We start from the raw sequence: 18,094 nt of genomic DNA, 5'->3' as shown, positions 1-18,094 counted from the left end.
CCCTAGATGGTATTACCTTGAGCTCCAGGGCCACTGTAAAGAATCTGGGAGTCACGTTTGACCAAGATAGCCTGCAGCTAGTCCAGAATGCCGCTGCGCGCATACTGACAGGAACCAAAAGAAGAGATCATATCACTCCTTCATTGGCCTCTTTCCACTGGCTCCCGGTTAAATACAGAATAGAGTTTAAGGTTCTCCTCCTCACATACAAGGCTCTCAATGGACACGCACCAGTGTATCTCAAAGAACTCATCGAGCCCTATAAACCAGCCAGAACACCATTGTGTCCACAGTATGAAAAAATGCTTACGGCTCCAGGAAACCCCAAAAAAAGCTAGAACAGGAAGCAGAGCATTTAAGTTTCAGGCACCTCAGCTGTGGAACCTTCTCCCAGTGTCCGTCCGTGAAGCAGACACACTCTATATTTGTATATTACACTGTATATTTAAGACTAGACTAAAAACCTTTCTCTATGATAAAGCCTATAGCCGAAGTGTATAGACTCAGTCACCCTATAGTCATCCTCTCTCCCCTCTCCCTCCCCACCTCCCCCGCTCTCTCCTCTCTCCTCCCGTCCTCTCTCTTCTCATCCTCCCTTTTGGTTGTGTGGGTTTGTGTCCCACTGGTACACGTCGCAGTTCCATGGACTGTCACTACGGACCCCCTGGATTTCTACTACATTACACTATACCACTACACTATACTGTATATTATCTTAACATTCTTATATTATACCATTATATACTGTATACACATTATTGTTGTACTATATTGTATTATCATATACTATCTTACATTATTATATTTGCTACTATTGTTATTGTTACTACTTGTATCTCTTTCTGTCTCTCCTCTGTCTCTCTCTCCCTCTCTCTCTCTTCTTTCCCCCCGACACGGTCGAGGCTGAAGGCCTAGAGCCTAGGGTCTGCCCGACGTTTCTTCCAGTTAAAGGGATATTTCACTCATTTTATCGTCTACTCAGGCTTTAGTGAGCCCCCCAGACAGTTTTTAAGTTGCTCGATTCAGTATTTAGATATTTGATATTCATTTGATCAGACACGCCCCCTTCCTATACAAACCCATTATAACTTCAAACTCCATTTTAACCATGATAGATTCATCAAAAATACCCGTCCTTGGTTCTGGTGACTCATACCGCCCCCCCTAATACGCGAGGGGGCCGTGTTTTTTCTATTACTTTTTTCATTTATTTTTTATATATTTTTTGAAAAATGAAAAAAATACATTACAATAAAAAAAATGATAAAATAAATGAAAAAAATAATCGGAACAACACGGCCCCCTCACGCATTAGGAGGGCAGGGTGAGTCACCAGAACCAAGGACGGGTGTTTTCGATGAATCTAACATGGCTAAAATGGAGTTTGAAGTTACAATGGGTTTGTATAGGAAGGGGGCGTGTCTGATAAAATGAATATCAAATATCTAAATATTGAATAAAGCATCTTAAAAACTGTCTGGGGGGCTTACAAAGGCCTGAGTAGACGATAAAATGACCAAACGTTTTTTTGAAAGTGAAATATCCCTTTAAGGGGGAGTTTTTCGTTGCCACTGTCACAAAATTGCTTGCTCAGGGTGGGACTGTCGGGTCTCTTCTCTACATGTAAAGTGTCTTGAGACAACTTGTTGTGATTTGACACTTTAATAGAATTGAATTGAACTACTAATACGCGGAAATATCAAATCTACAAGCTCATAACGTGCTGCAATTTTACGTGTTGTGAGCTTAAAGATCTACAAACTCTGGCAATTTTGGAAATTGTTGACAATCTTGGTGGTTAAAAAGATGACAAGCTTGTAGATCATATCTGCTATTTTTGGCTGATGTTCCCCTCAGAATATGAAAGCCGGGGGGTTCAACAAGTGGTTAAATCCATTTGGTTCAGGCAGGGTTCCCACAGTCATGAAATTCCTGGAATTTAGTTAGATCTACAACAACACGTTGCACCGTGACACGCTGTTTGTTTGTAGATCTGTTCTTTTTGTCACATGACACTGGCACGAGTCTGTCTTGGTGCCATGATAGCACACAGGTGTACAGTAAGAGCCTCATTATTGCATCGTATGATTGCTACAGGCCTGGGAATGGGATAAAGTACTTTTGGAAAAGTTTTGAAAATGAGTTGTTAAATGTGTGTGGGAACCCTGATCTGGTTTCTCCTTGAACTCTTAAATCTAGTCATACTCTGTCTCCCCCCCCCCCCCCCCCCTTGTTGAAGTGATCGTGACGGTGGGAGGACAATGTCGTAGTAGTAAGGACTACCCGATCACTGACAAGATGAAGAGCTTTAATCTCCTGACCAACCGGTGGAAGACTCTGGGACGTCTGCCCTTTGGCGTGTACGGAAATTATTCTGTGGTGATGTCAGGTGAGGAGACGGCCTGTTTGAGATTTTTTTTTTTTGCATAATCATCATAATCGTTTCCATGTAACATGCAACATGAAACATGTTCATACATTTTCCAAAAATAGTGGAAATGGCAGATCTATGTACTGTAACACGTTGAGAGCTTGTAGATCGGCTATTTCCACTATTTAAAAGATAGTTTGAAAGTATAAAATGATGAGACGAATTGGGATTCTAGATTGGCTATTTTCATTATATTGAAAATGTATGTGTTTCTGTGATGGAGTCCCAAGAGTCCCTTCCTAGAAATGTAGTCGAGACAAACATACAATATTTCTATTTGGATTGTAGCAGAGTGAAAGTAATGAGCTAGGGGGGAAAAAATAAGATTTTCATTTTTACAAATGTACTCAAGTACAGACCTCAAGTAAATGTATTAGTTACTGCCCATTGATTGATTGATTGATCGATTGAAGTACTTTATTTAGAAAGACATGGAAGTACAATTCACAATACAAGGTCCTCTAAACTGGATCTGTTGGTGTCTGTTGTAGACCAGGCCCATTGCAAATTGCCGTATTCTGTCCTCAACCCTGAGCCATCCAACTATAGCAAAATGAGCAGGGGTTGTATGTTTGAGGCCAAGAAGTAGCCTTACCAGCTTGTTTTGGGATGTCTGGAGTCTGGATGTCCTTAGTGGTTTTGTGATACCATGAGAAGCATGCATAGTCGAAATGACCTTGGATGAGGGCCCCTGTAAGAATCATCAAGGTGTACTTACTGACTAGAGAGGAAATCCTATACAAAAAACGTGTTCTTTGATTAACGTTTTTGATGACTCTTTCTGCCATTTTATCACGGGAGAGGTTTGCCTCCAAGATGGAACCCAGGTAGGTAATTTCCTCCTTTTTGTGATAACATCATCACCCGCTTTGATTGTGAAGGACTAGACCCAAAAAGAATGGATTCAGTTTTACCCAGGTGTAATGATAGTTTGTTGTCAGCGAGCCAAATGCGGATTATAGTTCAGAGCTGACAGTTTTTTCAACCTGCAGCCTGCAGACTTACAATAAGTGCATTCAACATAGGCAGGGAACGAAACTACTAATCACCAGAAGGTGATTAGTTAAGTGCATTTCCTGCAAAAACAAGCAACCAAGAGTATACCTAGCGCTAAGGTAAAAGTGCTATATATCAGCTACCTACTTTCTTAAACAGATGAGACAAAATAGCAAAATCAAATGAGCACGAGTTAATACAAACTCGACTCGACTAAACAAGATCCAATAAAACAGTACAACAATAAAACAAGAGTTCGTACAACTAGTTAACAACAAGTAAGCCAGACAAAGAGGAAGGGTAGTGTTTCCTGAAGAGGTGGGTTTTCAGCCTGCGGCGAAAGATGGGCACCTGACATCAGTGGGAAGTTCATTCCACCACTGTGGGGCCAGAACAGAAAAAAGTCGTGACCGTGTCGATCGACCAGAAGGACCCTTGAGTGACGAGGCAATCAGTCGCCCCGAGGTGGCAGACCGAAGTGGTCGGGCAGGGGTGTAGGCATCGACCATAGCCCGGAGGTAAGAAGGAGCTTTTCCTTTCACTGGCCTATAGGCTAGCACCAGGGTTTTAAACTGGATCCGAGCTGCTACGGGGAGCCAGTGTAGAGAACGGAGAAGGATAGTTGTGTGGGAGAACTTGGGGCGATTGAACACCAGACGAGCTGCAGCTTTCTGAACAAGCTCCAGAGGTCTGATGGCAGATGCCGGAGCACCAGCCAGGAGGGAGTTGCAGTAGTCCAGGCGGGAGATGACAAGAGCCTGGATGAGCACCTGGGCTGCCTTCTCCGTGAGGAAGGGCGAATCCTCCTGATGTTGTAGAGGAGGAATCTGCAGGACCGTGTCACTGATGCGATGTTTGCCGAGAACGACAGTTGATCGTCCAGGGTCACACCCAGATTCTTCGCAGTCCGAGTTGACGTCACCACAGCATTATCAATGGTGATGGCCATGTCTCGGTGCGGACAACCCTTCCCCGGGAGGAACATCAGCTCGGTCTTGTCCAGGTTGAGCTTCAGGTGGTGCGTCGACATCCACTCCGAGATGTCAGCCAGACAAACAGCAATGCGTGCCTCCACTTGTGTGTCAGAGGGGGGGAATGAGAGGATCAGCTGGGTGTCATCGGCATAGCAGTGGTAGGAAAAGCCATGGGAGTGGATGACAGCACCAAGAGATGTAGTATAGAGAGAGAAAAGAAGAGGACCCAGAACCGAGCCTTGAGGAACCCCAGTAGTGAGTCTGTGTGGTTCTGATACAGACCCTCTCAGCATCACCTGGTAGGAGCGACCCGTCGGGTAGGATGCAAACAGGGAGAGTGCAGAGCCTGAGACACCCATCCCCTTAAGGGTGGAGAGGAGGATCTGATGGTTGACTGTGTCGAACGCTGCAGACAGGTCCAGGAGTATCAGGACGGAGGAGAGAGAGTTCGATCTAGCGGTATGGAGCGACTCCGTCACTGCCAGGAGGGCAGTCTCGGTCGAGTGACCCACTTTGAACCCAGACTGGTGGGAGTCCAGGAGGTTGTTCTGGTGGAGGTACGAGGACAGTTGTTTAAAGACAGCACGTTCGAGAGTTTTGGATAGGAAGGATAGAAGGGAAACCGGTCTGTAGTTCTTGATCTCAGAGGGGTCAAGTGTCGGTTTCTATAGTAGATGAAGATAGAGAGGGAGGGGTGGAAGGCAGACTGGTGTGGGTAGTGCGATCACATCCAACTCGCCGACGTATCATCAAAACCTATTGCTTTTAGCTTATCATTCATAATGAATGAATGAATACTTTATTTCGGTCATTAAGCCATGTACAGAGTTTGACATTTCCAAGGAAGAAAAATAATAATAAAATTCATGGACCGAAAAGGTGTAGGCTGAAGCCGTAGCTTATAATGCCTACCCTTATAATGTTATAAAATAAACAATAACAAAACATCAATCAATACTCAAAACAAAACAAAACAAAGACAAAGACAAAATTTGTCTTTTCATCTACAAAAAATAACATGTAATGGTTTATAATATTTTTTTATGTATCTATTATATTGTCTTTAAACATTTTCTTGAATTTATAGATTGAACTGCATTTCTTTAGGTCATTTTCACAACTATTCCATATTTCTCTTGCCATAACCGATGTACATCTCTTTTTAATATTTGTTCTAGCTGTAGTAATTCCAAACATAAGTATACCCCTCAGCTTGTACTGATTTTCCTTAATTTGAAACAGATTCTGAATGCATCTTGGAAGCAGTTTCTGTTGTGCTTTGAATGCTAATAAAACTGTTTTCTGTGCTACTATATCATAGAATTTTAATAAAGAGTTTATTAGTTGGTTCATAATAACCTGATCTATTTATTATCCTTATAGCTTTCTTCTGTAATATAAAAATAGGGTTGGTATTCGTTTTGTATGCATTTCCCCATATCTCCACACAATAAGTAATGTATGGAACTATGAGTGAACAATACAGTATATTAAATACAGTGCTTTCTGGGATATATTTAGTTTTATATAATATTGCAATAGTTTTTGACATTTTTATTTTTACATAATTTATATGTGATTTCCAACATAGTTTATCATCTATTATTACTCCCAAAAACGTATTTTCATATACTCTTTCTATTTCCATAACACTGATTTTAATTGTAGCTTGATTTTTTATTTTCCTGGTGCCAAATATTATATAGTTTGTTTTAGTTAGATTCAATGATAGCTTGTTAATGTCAAACCACGTCTTTATTTTCTTCAATTCCCCTTCCACTGCATTCAGAAGCTGCTCCAAATTCTTCCCAGAACAATAAAGGTTTGTATCATCAGCAAACAAGACATAATTTAATGTTGGTGACACTTTACAAATCTCATTTATATATAGTATAAATAATTTCGGACCTAGAACCGAACCTTGCAGGACGCCGAAGGTTACTTTTTCTAATCCAGATTTTTCTGATATAAAAATTGAATAATAATTACGGTCAACAATATCCTGAAATCGTATAATATTTACTAATTATTTTTATAAGTCTTATATCTATTTTCGGTTTCTTTTGTTCTATTTTTTAAAACGTTTTTGTAGAGTAGATTTTTCTTTTTACATGCATTTTCAATCCCTCTTGTTAACCATGGCTTATTGACGTTCTTGTGTTTGGTGGCTTGTTTCCTTATGGGACAGTTTTTGTCATAGTGCTCAAGTAGTATGGATAGAAAGGCATCATAGGCTTTATTGGGGTCTTCATTTGCATAAACCTCCTGCCAGTTCTGGTTACTAAGGTCCAAGTTGAGGGCTGCAATGGTTTCCTGTGTTTTTAATCTTGAAAAATTATAATTGTTTGTTTTTGGTTCCTTGTCGTTCCTGAAAAAAATGTGAAAAATTGCAAAGACAGGAAGGTGATCGGATATGTCATTTATCAACAGTCCTCCTGTTATTTTACTGTCAATTTCATTTGTAAATATATTGTCTATTAAAGTAGCAGTGTCTATTGTTATTCTACTTGGTTTTAAGATCAGGGGGAAAAAACTACTACTATACATTAGATTTATAAAATCTGTTGTTTTTTTATTTCCATGTGGATTAAGAATGTCTATGTTATAATCACCACAAACTATATGCACTTTACTGTTATTTAAATTTCCAAACATACCAGCTAATTTATTATTAAATGTATCTAAGCAAGTACCTGGAGTTCTATATACACAGCTGATCATTATATTTTTACATTTCTCAACTATAATCTCAATAGCTAGATATTCTATAATATTATCAATAGTGTTTGACATGCTTTTAACCATTCTGCATAATGCTGTGTCCACATATATTGCAACTCCTCCTTTTGTGGTGTCCCTATTTGTTGTAAACAGCTCATATCCATCTAATTCGATATCATAGCCTTTTTTAATATCAAGCCAGGTCTCTGATATAGCTATAACATTGAATTTCTTGAATTTTGTAATATATTTTTTAATATTTGAGAAGTTACTGTATAGGCTTCTGCTATTAAAATGTATAATTGATAGGGCAACATCCATCTTAACATTACTGATAAATTGTTCGTCTGTATAGTACTCACAAGTATTGCTTATATTGTTGTAGAAGTGGTTGTCAGGGTCAACTTCATTTTCAATCCCATATATTTATGCTCTTTAACATCAAACGTTTTAAAGTTCAGGTTTTCATATTTACTATATAATGTATGGACACTTTCTGAAGTATTATCTTTGTTTGTAATATCCCCATCCTCCATTCCTCCAAACGGTAATAGATAATCATCAATAGAGTCTGCCATCAGTCATTAAAATATTCCATTCTACACCAACACACATGTTTATGCATGCACATACATACCTAGCTGTAGTATACAGCCCCCGTAGACGCATCCACGACCCCGACGTGAATACGTCAGAATCGCAAATACGTCCACTAGGGCCGCACACCACAGCCAATACATACCCATACATACAAAATAAGCAGCCATTCAATGGGGAAGATATTGTCCCAGCAATATCGATAATAATCTCGGGGTGCTCCTTCCATTCCGACATCTCACCACTCCGACTAGTGGCTTCCGCGTGCGGTTAAGGTTAGGGTTAGGGTTAGGTATAGGGTTCGTCAACGTCGGAAAGGCGACATGTCGGAAAGGAGAAATGCACCCAATAATCTCAACATACAATAATCCCATAATAATGGCCATAAAGTGTCTTTCCACGTGAAAGGTATTAGTTCCATCGAAAAAGAGTTTAGTATAAAAGTATGATCCTTGCAGGAAAAAAGGTGAATTTTCTTTCCAAAAACATAAAGGCCATGCAATAATATATTTCCAAAAAATCATAGAATATAACATCCATGCAGGAGAAACGGAAAATAAGAGTTTATAAAAGTATGATTCTTGCTGGAAAAAAGGAGAATTGTCATTCCACAAAAAAGGCCATGCATTAATATATTTCCAAAAAATCAAAAAGTATATCATCCATGCAGGTGAGACAAAAAATAAAAATTTAGTATTCAAGTACGATCCTTGCAGGAAAAAAGGAGAATTGTCATTCCACAAAAAGAAAGGGCATGCAATATTGTGTTTCCAAAAAAATCAAAAAATATATCATCCATGCAGGAGAAGCGAAAAATAAGAGTTTAGTATGCCAGTACGATCCTTGCTGGAAAAAAGGAGAATTTTCATTCCAAAAAACGAGAGGCCATGCAATAATGTATTTCCAAAATAATATAAAATATAGCTTCCATGCAGGAGAGACGAAAAATACAAAAACAAAGGGAAGTAGAATAATTTCAAGCAGGAACAAAAGGAACTCTATGCCATGCAAATCCATGCAACTTCCATGCAGAGATAGATAGATAATTGAGGAGAAAATTAGAACTATTGGGCAACTGCCAGTGCTTGAAAAAAAACTAGCCAAAGTTTCTTTCCCAAAAAAACGAAAAAAAAAAAAAAAAAAAAAAAAAGAAACATTAGGTGTTAAAAAAATATTCTTTATGATTCATCTTCACCAGGGACTCACTGGTATGCGTCTAGGTCTTTAAGCTCTCTTACCGTCAGTACTTTTGCTTCTTCTGGTGAGTCTCCGTTGAGTCGGATCAGAACTTTGCAGTTCCTGGTCCAAGTGGATTGAATCTTTTTGTTTTTTCTTAAGATGCGGGCCTCTCTAGCGATCTCGGCGTTTCTTTTTGTCAAATGTTCATTAACATAGACGTTAGATCCCTTCAATTTCTTTCCTTGCATCAGAAGTTCAGCTTTTTGTTTGCGGTTTCCAAAGCGAACAATGATGGCGGGTTGGGCTTTACGATCCTTCCTAGGGAGAGTGTGACAGGCGACGATATTCTGGGCATCCAGGTAGATATCTTTGCTCTCAAACAACTGTATTACTTGCTCTTCAATTGTTTGTTGGTCCTCCGACGGTAGATCTGCGCCGCTTCCATCTGTAGCCACAGCCCTTGCATAGGTCCGTGGCTTGACACTCAGGCCGCTGATTATCACATCCTCGATTCTTGTGTACTGCTCCAATTCATCAACTCTCCGTTCAAGTCCCTCGATTTTGGCATCTTTCTCTTTTACCAGTGACCTGAGCTGCTTAACTCAGGGCTGGCAGCATGGTTACCTGTTTAGCAACCGTGCTCAGCTCAGCCGACATGAAGTTCCGAGATTTTTGGATCTCCTCCAGCTCTTTGTCAACTTTACTCTTTGTCATTTTTGCTTCTTCTTTCGCTTCGTTTCTCAATTTCCAAACTTTTGGTTCTCTAGTCTGTGACATTACCTGTCATTCTTTGTCCTTCTTTGTTATTATCTGCTATTATTTGCGTTCAGAGTGCAGAGAGTGAGCGCGAGCGTCTACACCCGACACTCAAGACTCAGTGAACTGAACACAGCCTTGCAATAGAGTAAGGCCACCACAGACAGAGATACTTGTGTGATCAAAGGCCTTCTGGAGGTGTCAGTGGAGTGGGATTTTCTGAAGTCAGATTGGAGTTTGTAAATTAGATTTGTATCCGCAAGAAACCGCAAATCAACCTGTTCATAAACTATTTTCTCCATGACTTTCGAGATGGAGCTAAGAATAGAAATAGGGTGGTTGTTGCCGGGGTCTAATTTGCTTCCTTTTTTTGTACAGAGGGATCACTCTTACTATTTTGAAGTCACTAGGGACCGTCCCTGTTTGATGGAGAGGTTTATTATGTGATGATTGGAGCAATGGAGGCGGCTGAATCTTTTAGAAATTTGGAGGGAATATTGTCGAGGCCTGTGGCTCTGTGTTGTTGTAGTGCGCTACATCTTTTAAACACCTCATCTGTTGTCACCATGGTGAGTTTAAAATCATCTTTGCGTACACCTAGATTTTTGTAGAATACTTGGGAGTGCTCTTTACCAATGCGTCCAGAGAAGGCGGGCAGTTTGTTAACCAGTGTAGTGGCTATGGTTGTAAAGAAGATGTTAAAGATTTTAACCACTTCCCGCTTTGCTGTAATAAGAGTCATTCACCTTGATGCTGATGTTTGAAAATCTGGTTTTCACCATTGCCTGTAATGGATCCTACTGTTTTGCCTCTGAATTGATCTGCAGCAATTTCTGCACTACACATTCAGTTGGGTGCAAGTGAATTTACAATTTAGGCATTGAGGTAGCTACAGAATATAGCCCATCTGGCAGGTTATGTCGCAGTCCGGATCTTCAAATAGTAAAATCAACAGGAGGTTGACATTTTTATTAAAAAAAACAGTACTGGGTTTGGTGATGTTCTATATTGTCTGAATCAGCTTTGTTTTTATTCATTTACATGCTAAAATAGTGAATTTGAGAGCTGTTTCACCGGACAATGTAAGTCAATGAGGAGCATATTTTTAATTATCAATTTCTAATCAATGGAGCAATTATTTTTGATGTCCACCTTTGGAGTTACATCATGGCAATATAACTACACAACCCAAACCTCTACCAAGTGGTCTTGCCCTTTAAAGGTGCAAGAGAGTTTCAACCTATTGTCAGGTTCACAGGTCAGGCCTTGTTCAACAGTAACAAGTGAACCATCATAATAATTTAGATATAAGCATTCAAGTTGTGTATGCATATTATTTACAATCTTAATTTATTTGACAATCATCAATCATAACTCTTTTTTATTCTGCTCTTCTCCCACCATAGGCACTACTGTGTATTTGGCCGGAGGTTTTCTGAGACACAGTTGGGCCATGTGGCGCTATGACGTTACCCGTAACTCATGGTTGAAGATGGCTCCATTGAATGAAACACGCGCTCTCTTGAGTAAGATCGGCAAACTATGGCATTCAATTTAAAGTCATATACTGTGTGTAACCTTTTCAATTCAACAATAGTTAGTCAGGTTCTGCTCCTGAATGCAAATTTCTAATCAACCTAATCACATTTGCAACTCAATTCATTTTTGTTGTGCATGAACATGTCAGTAGATCAGCAGTTGCTGAAATACTCAGACCAGCCCCATCACCAACCATGCCACGTTCAAAGTTACTTAAATAACCCTTTCCCCCATACTGATGTTTGGTTTGAAACTGCAGTTGAATTTAATGTGACTTTGTTTTTGAATAACCTCTAAAAGAGTTCCCTTGCCTTGCCTTGGTTTACCCAAGGATATGCTGCATTTTGCACATGGCCATGGTCATCAGTTGTAATGATCAGGTTTATTTATACATACACATAGGCCTGGTGATGCTGGACGGCTATGTGTATGCAGTGGGTGGCCAGGGGAAGGACTCCATGGAGCGCTACGACCCCAACGCCAACACCTGGCAGCTCATCAAGTGTGTCGGGGTGGCAACCTATTGTGATTCCAAACAGCCTTCTGTGGTCACACTAGATGGACTGCTCTATTTCATTGGTATGGAACAGGTTTGCACATCGGCCGTTTCAGTCTGCTGAAGAGTAATCAGGGTTCAATTTGCTGGGGGGGGGGGGGGTTTCCATGCTTTCCATGCTTTCCATGCTTTTGATACCCCCCATGCTATTTGCTGTACGACTACGTATATAGGGCTTAAGTGGTTATTGTCTCCATCAGGCCGAAGACGTGGCCGAGACTAAGTTTTGCACCCTGTCTGTCCATCTGTGAACAGCTAATCACCGGCATCGTTGGCCCGATCAAAGTGAACTGGATGCCAGAGCAGAGCGTCTGCCCCAATTGTTTCACATCGGCCTGTTATAGCGGTTATGTGAAACAGGCTGTGTAAAACAGGCCAATTTGCGTTGATACACAAAACTGGACTGATCGGCGTGAAACTTTGCACGCACACTCCCTAGAGGCCAAGGAAAAACCTGTATTATATTCTGATAGTAATCATTGCTACAGAGGGTTTGTATGGTCGTAGGGATCTCTCCAGCTCTTTAGTTAACAGAATATAGTACATTTTCAGGTAGGTGATGAAATCTAAGCCAATCAGGAGAGGGCAATGAAAATGCATTTTCAACTGGAGAGACATGGGTGACTCCTTTTACTGAACAAACACTCTATAGCAATGAGTATCAGAATATAGAGCTATTTAACACTTATTTTAACCAAAGTAAATCACTTACCCTACCTTTAACTTCATCAACATTAATCCCTCAACTAACACAGATGCCACTCACCTCTATAATGACTGAATTCCGAACATTGCTGGTCCAGAATAACCTACCTGACCTGGCAGAGACCTCTGCTCCGAGGGACACTTTTTCTAGTTTGTTCTGTTATTTGTGCAAATCGAACTCTGAGCATGATGGTTAACTCTTGACTGCCAATGAAGGGATTTCTCGTTTGCTAAGGCTCAGACTGCCAATGACGAGATTTTGTGTTTTCAGTGGTGTAGTGTCTGCTTTCTGTTGCTTTTTGGCGAAAACAACCTACATTCAACTGCCAATAATTATGGAATGGACGAACGCGACGGCACCCCCCCCCCCCCCCCCCCCTGATTCCACGAGACTCGGATACGTCTTTTAAAGCGATCGGGGGATTGATCGTACTGGAGATAAATATTCTATGATTTTTCAAAGGTTAGTGAAAACACTGGAAAATCGCTGGCAGTAGTATAGCAAACGATGTTTTATTTCTGGCAGTCAAAGAGTTAACTGAAAATGTCCAAAGCCTTTGGTATTATTACGTGTTATCCTTCTATTGACACTGAAGTTTTTGTGTGTGTGCGTGCGTGCGCGTGCTTCCCTCCTCCCTCCTGGGCCCTAGGTGGCCCTCCAAGTTTGCATAAGCCAAACCCAGCCCAGGTGGCCAAGTACAGCCCTGAAACATCTGTATGGACAGAAGTCTCTCCTATGCAGATTCCCCGTGATAAGCCAGCTGTCTGCACTCTGAATGGAAAGATCTACCTTATAGGTATCATACCTGTTCTTAGTCAGTGGTGGAAGAAGTACTCAGCGTTTTTACTTGTAAAAATATTGGCATAAACATTCTTGCAGTACTAAACACATAAGAATACTCATTAGTCATTATGCAGAATGGCCCATTTGTGCTGCTGAATAGCTTAACCTAAAATATTACACAATTTATCAGTTTTTTTTTGTATGAATCTAATTCTGCAAAGTAACTGTGTTGAAGTAAAAAGTGAAAAAACTTGGCCTCAGAGATGTAGTGGAGTAGAAATAAAATGTAGCCCATTTAAACACTTAAATACAGAAATATTCAAGTACAATAAAAGCACCTCAACATTGTACTTTAAGCACAGTACTTGAGTAAATTTGTTCAGTTACTTTCGACCACCACTCTTAGTTCCATAATGGACTCACTTCAACTTCACTGTAGTTTGAGAACCTAATAGAGCCCACTGACAGTCACTATCCTGTTAATCATTGTTGATCAAATAGGTGGAATAAATATCAACCGCAAGGCGGAAAACACGATGGAGTGCTACAACCCCAAGACCGACCAGTGGAGCGTGTGTGCCCCCATGGAAGTGCCACGCTGTGAGCTTGGCGTGGTGGTGGTGGATGGAAAGATCTGCGTGCTAGGAGGGAGGCATAGGTACAGCGGGAGACACTGCTGGAGGCCTGTCACCATCATCATTTGATGATTAATTATCATACAAATAATTGCGTTTGAAAACTGAATTGTCTTTTTGACATTGAACACTTTTATGTAAATAAAACATTTCTGTTTGCCTTTTTCGGCTTCGTAAACAAAAATTGCACAGGATAGATATGACAAAAAAAAATTACAAATATACATAGAAATGACTCATTTTATACTTAAAAAATATGTTTGAAAATGTATGAAGATTTTTCAATTGGTGGCGATTATGGCGATAATCATCCTATAATTCTACTACAACGCTCTGTGCGTGCGTCTGTCTGTGCCCAAACTCTCTTCTGCCCGGTCTCCTCAGTGGCTGGAGCAATTGATCTGCATTTGCGCACAGCCATTGACCATTACCATATGCACGGAACACCGAAGCCCGTTTTTCGCTTTCCCCAAATGTCAGCTGTTTATTAGCGTTTTTGTGTTTGCTGGCTCACGGGTTGCCAAATCATGTGCGTGAAACAAGCGCCGGTGTTGCCACATCCGTGAAAACTGCTGACCATGGCGCGCGCGCCGATGTGTATGGTCTGGTGGTGCAGTGCAAAATAATTACGATTATCTCAAATAATTGTGATTGTGGAATTATTGGGACTTGTCCACAACAGATATTTCTCTCATGGGTATTGGTCTCTCTTCATGCAGGGGTCCCAACAGCATCGAGCGCTACTGTGAAGAGACAAACTCGTGGAAAACCGTGGGACAGTGCCACTATGCTTGCTACGGTCTCAACTGCATGTCTTTCAGGCTGAGGGATGACTTCCCATTTCCAGCTTATTCTGATGATTCTGATGATTGATGATGACGAGGAGGAGGTTGATGCTGGTGGCGATGCTACTGCATTTGGTGGTAGTTCTTATGATTCTTATGATGAGTATGGTAGTGATAGTGATTATGGCTAATGGTATTACAATGTTCACAACTAGATGAATAAATGAATATGTGGTATTTGTAGTGCAAATAAATGTTCTTGGATTCATGAGCCCTGACGTCCCTGGCACCACTGGATGTACACTACTGTAGCATGACAGTCACCTGCTTAGTTAACCCCCTTAAACCCCATATGGTTGAGCGGAGTCCCTCATGGCTCTGCACTAGTATTTTTCTAGTCTTTCACTGAAAATAGCCGATTGCGGTCGCGTTATGAGCTTGTCGATCTGCTTTTTTCAGTTCGGATGTTGGGGTTTAAGTGTTTAACTTCATATTTCTTTGTTTCACTATCAACAGACTGTATTTTTCTCATTATATATATATTTTTTATATTATATTTTCTCAGTATATTCCCTGTTTGTTGACTGTACATAATATATGATTTCTATATTGTCACTTTTTGACTTGAGTGGATCAAAATATTGTTTGGAATTAAGTTTTGTACAGAGCCAGAAAAAAATTGTTTTGAGTCTTAATTTTCTTAATTATGACGCATCTCCCCATGTGACTACAGTAGGCCTATATGGGGAGTTGCCTGTAGCATAACTAGACCCACCACACCCTTTCCCACCTAACTAGATTTTCCTTTGTTTTTGCATTTCCCTCTCTCAATTGATAAAGGAAAAGGAGAGGTCGCACAGACTCGCAGCCACGATGCAATAAACTTTTTTATTTGTAAGTTACCAACGTTTCGACATATTATGTCTTCATCAGGGTTTTGCCTCTCTCAATTGATAACATTATTATAATTGAATATTGGGTTGCTGTGGGCAGTGAAGTCAGGTAACATAATTTTGACTTTACTATCTCACCTGAGCCTGGTTATTTTCTTGGTGGTATTTTATTGTTTATCCATCTATGGTAAAACTGACTTTCCCAATAACCCAGAGTTTGTTCCATTGCTTCAGTTCATTATCCATAAATGTACTGCACTGTAATTTAGAATAAGAAACATTGTGATCCGCTATGGCCGTGTTTTTTCCGATTACTTTTTGAATTACATTTTTTATTGTATTCGTTTTTTCATTTTACACCCAAAAAAAATTAAAACATGAAAAAAGTAATTGAAACAAGATATGACACAGTCATATTATACCAGGTTGCTCTCTCCAGCGTCCCCGCACGGAACCAAATGACCTAACAAAAATGACCAAAATGGCAGTAAACAGTTTATGAACAGAGCTAAATCAGTTTGTGTGCCTCAGTAAGGGCTTGTGTGCGTTGTCTTGTTTTTTCTGGGTCGCTGTTGGAGGCGGCGCTGTGTATGAGGAGTCAAGTCAATAGTTTGTTTGGTGGCGACGACCACACTTTCTTTTCACGCAACAGCGCCACAGACCATAGAGATACATACAGTGGCCGAACACAGTATTGTGGGTCGTCTTTAGTTTAGATCCCATATTCTGAGAGGACATTGAGCCCTCATTGGCTAAAGGACCAGCCAATGAGGAAAAAGTCACGCAAAAGTCAGGACTAGCGAGTGTAGATGTAGACCAGGTTTTGCAACCTGGTAAAACACGGTGTGCTCACGTATTAGATAGAAGGACAATATCAGTCACCATAACCAGCGACGGGTGTTTACGATTAATCTTAAGGTAGCTTTCCACCGTACCGATTTTGGCCCCACGCAGCGTCGGGAAGCGTTGGATATCGTCGTTCAGTCGAATAGGGGTCCGTCGGGTAGTCCGTCGGGACCTTTTCGGCTGACTCGGGGGAACCCGACATGTTCAGTTCTTGCACCGACTGTTAGAATCGTCGGATAGAAAAGAGGGGGGAGAGCTAGGGGTTAAGGTTTGATCAACGCTGTAGAGCCACTCTGCAACGCTGCCTTCGAGGTTGCCAGATTGTGTGAGTGAAATCAGCGACCTGGTCTATGAAAACCTACATTTACGTAATGTGATGTAATTAATTATTTGGGAGAAGGTGTGTAAGATTCCAGTAGTATAAACATTTTGAATGGCTTTCATATACTCTTAATATATGTTTTCAAATTAGATTTGGCCCTATAGATGGAAATGTGCTCAGTTTTATCTATTTTCTGGGTGTTCATTTCAATAAATTAACGTATTAATTTATTTTCGATTATTCGAATAACCGTTTTTAAAAATGGCGTGTACACGTCAGCAGTGATGGAAAAAGTACTCAAATGTTTTACTTAAGTAAAAGTATCCAATAGTGCAATGTAGATGTAACCTACTCTGAGTCTGTTACAAGTAATAAAAGTCTGTAATAAAAAAAAAGTAAAAGTACTAAAGTATTGTTATCAAAATGTGCTTAAGTAATACTAGGTAACTTGCAAATGTTTCACAACACCCACTCCATGAATTTCACCCCCGAAAGCCTTTTATTAACTATTTTCTATTGAAACGGTGGCTAGGGTAGTCATTCCCGCGAAAATGACGTCATCCGGCCGGAAAATGGAAACGGAAATGCACCGGTTTCCTGTTTGGCCAGGAACTACTGCACCGGTTTCCTGTTTGGCCAGGAACTACCGCGCTAATAACCAAAAGGAATCTCACGCTGTTTTTAAGAGATTGTAGTATTTGAAGATTGAAAAACAACAGCAAAATAAAACACAGCTCACGGTAACTAATGCTCCACTGGCTAAGAGAAACGATCCACTGACAGTATAAAACAATTAAAAGAACGCTTTTTGAAATGCTTCCGTCTTCCGGTTAAAACAAATGGAATTCTGGGTAACGCAGGAATAAACAAACAACCTTCAGTGATGGTAATGACCAGCAGAGGCTGCTAAAAATCATTATTTGTGGACCTGCATTGTATTACTTTAAAGTACCAAAAGTAGTAGTACCAAAATGTTTGAAAATAGCAGATCTACAAGCTCACAACGTGTCGATTGAGCTTGTAGATCGGCTATTTTCAAATGGCCTTGGTATAAAATATGGCTAAAGTGGTTCATGTATGTTTTATAATGTAATGATTTATATTGATATCTGCAAAGTAACTAGTAACTCAAATGTTAAAATAATTGTAGTGGAGTAAAAGTACAATATTTGCCTCTGAGATGTAGTGGAGTAGAAGTAAGAGTATAGACAATTGGAAATATTGCAGTAAAGTAAAAGTAGCCTACCTCAAATTGTACTTAAGTGCAGTACTTGAGTAAATGTACTTAGTTACTTTACACCACTGCATGTCAGTGAAGAAAAAACGTATTTACCAGCGACTTAGCAGGGAAACAAGCCCAAAGTTGCTTATAATA

General features: G+C 40.2%; 1 protein-coding gene across 1 annotated transcript in view; it reads left to right on the top strand.

The window, feature by feature from the left end:
- Positions 1–14,746, top strand: part of LOC311043169 (kelch-like protein 21) — a gene marked incomplete at its 3' end in the record, with an annotated part of 33,980 nt that extends 19,234 nt beyond the window's left edge. Inside the window, exons 8-13 of the mRNA XM_084054353.1 lie at positions 2,240–2,389; positions 11,061–11,180; positions 11,596–11,772; positions 13,105–13,251; positions 13,740–13,896; positions 14,593–14,746. Coding sequence (XP_083910479.1) covers positions 2,240–2,389; positions 11,061–11,180; positions 11,596–11,772; positions 13,105–13,251; positions 13,740–13,896; positions 14,593–14,746 — 905 coding nt within the window. The remainder of the gene's footprint in view (positions 1–2,239; positions 2,390–11,060; positions 11,181–11,595; positions 11,773–13,104; positions 13,252–13,739; positions 13,897–14,592) is intronic.
- Between the last annotated feature and the right edge of the window lie 3,348 nt (positions 14,747–18,094).

This window comes from Gymnoscopelus microlampas (assembly GCF_963454915.1).
Source record: "Gymnoscopelus microlampas genome assembly, chromosome: 4".
Lineage (NCBI taxonomy): Eukaryota > Metazoa > Chordata > Actinopteri > Myctophiformes > Myctophidae > Gymnoscopelus > Gymnoscopelus microlampas.
The sequence above is the reverse complement of the archived record's forward strand: the minus strand, read 5'-3'. Positions and strand labels throughout refer to the sequence as shown.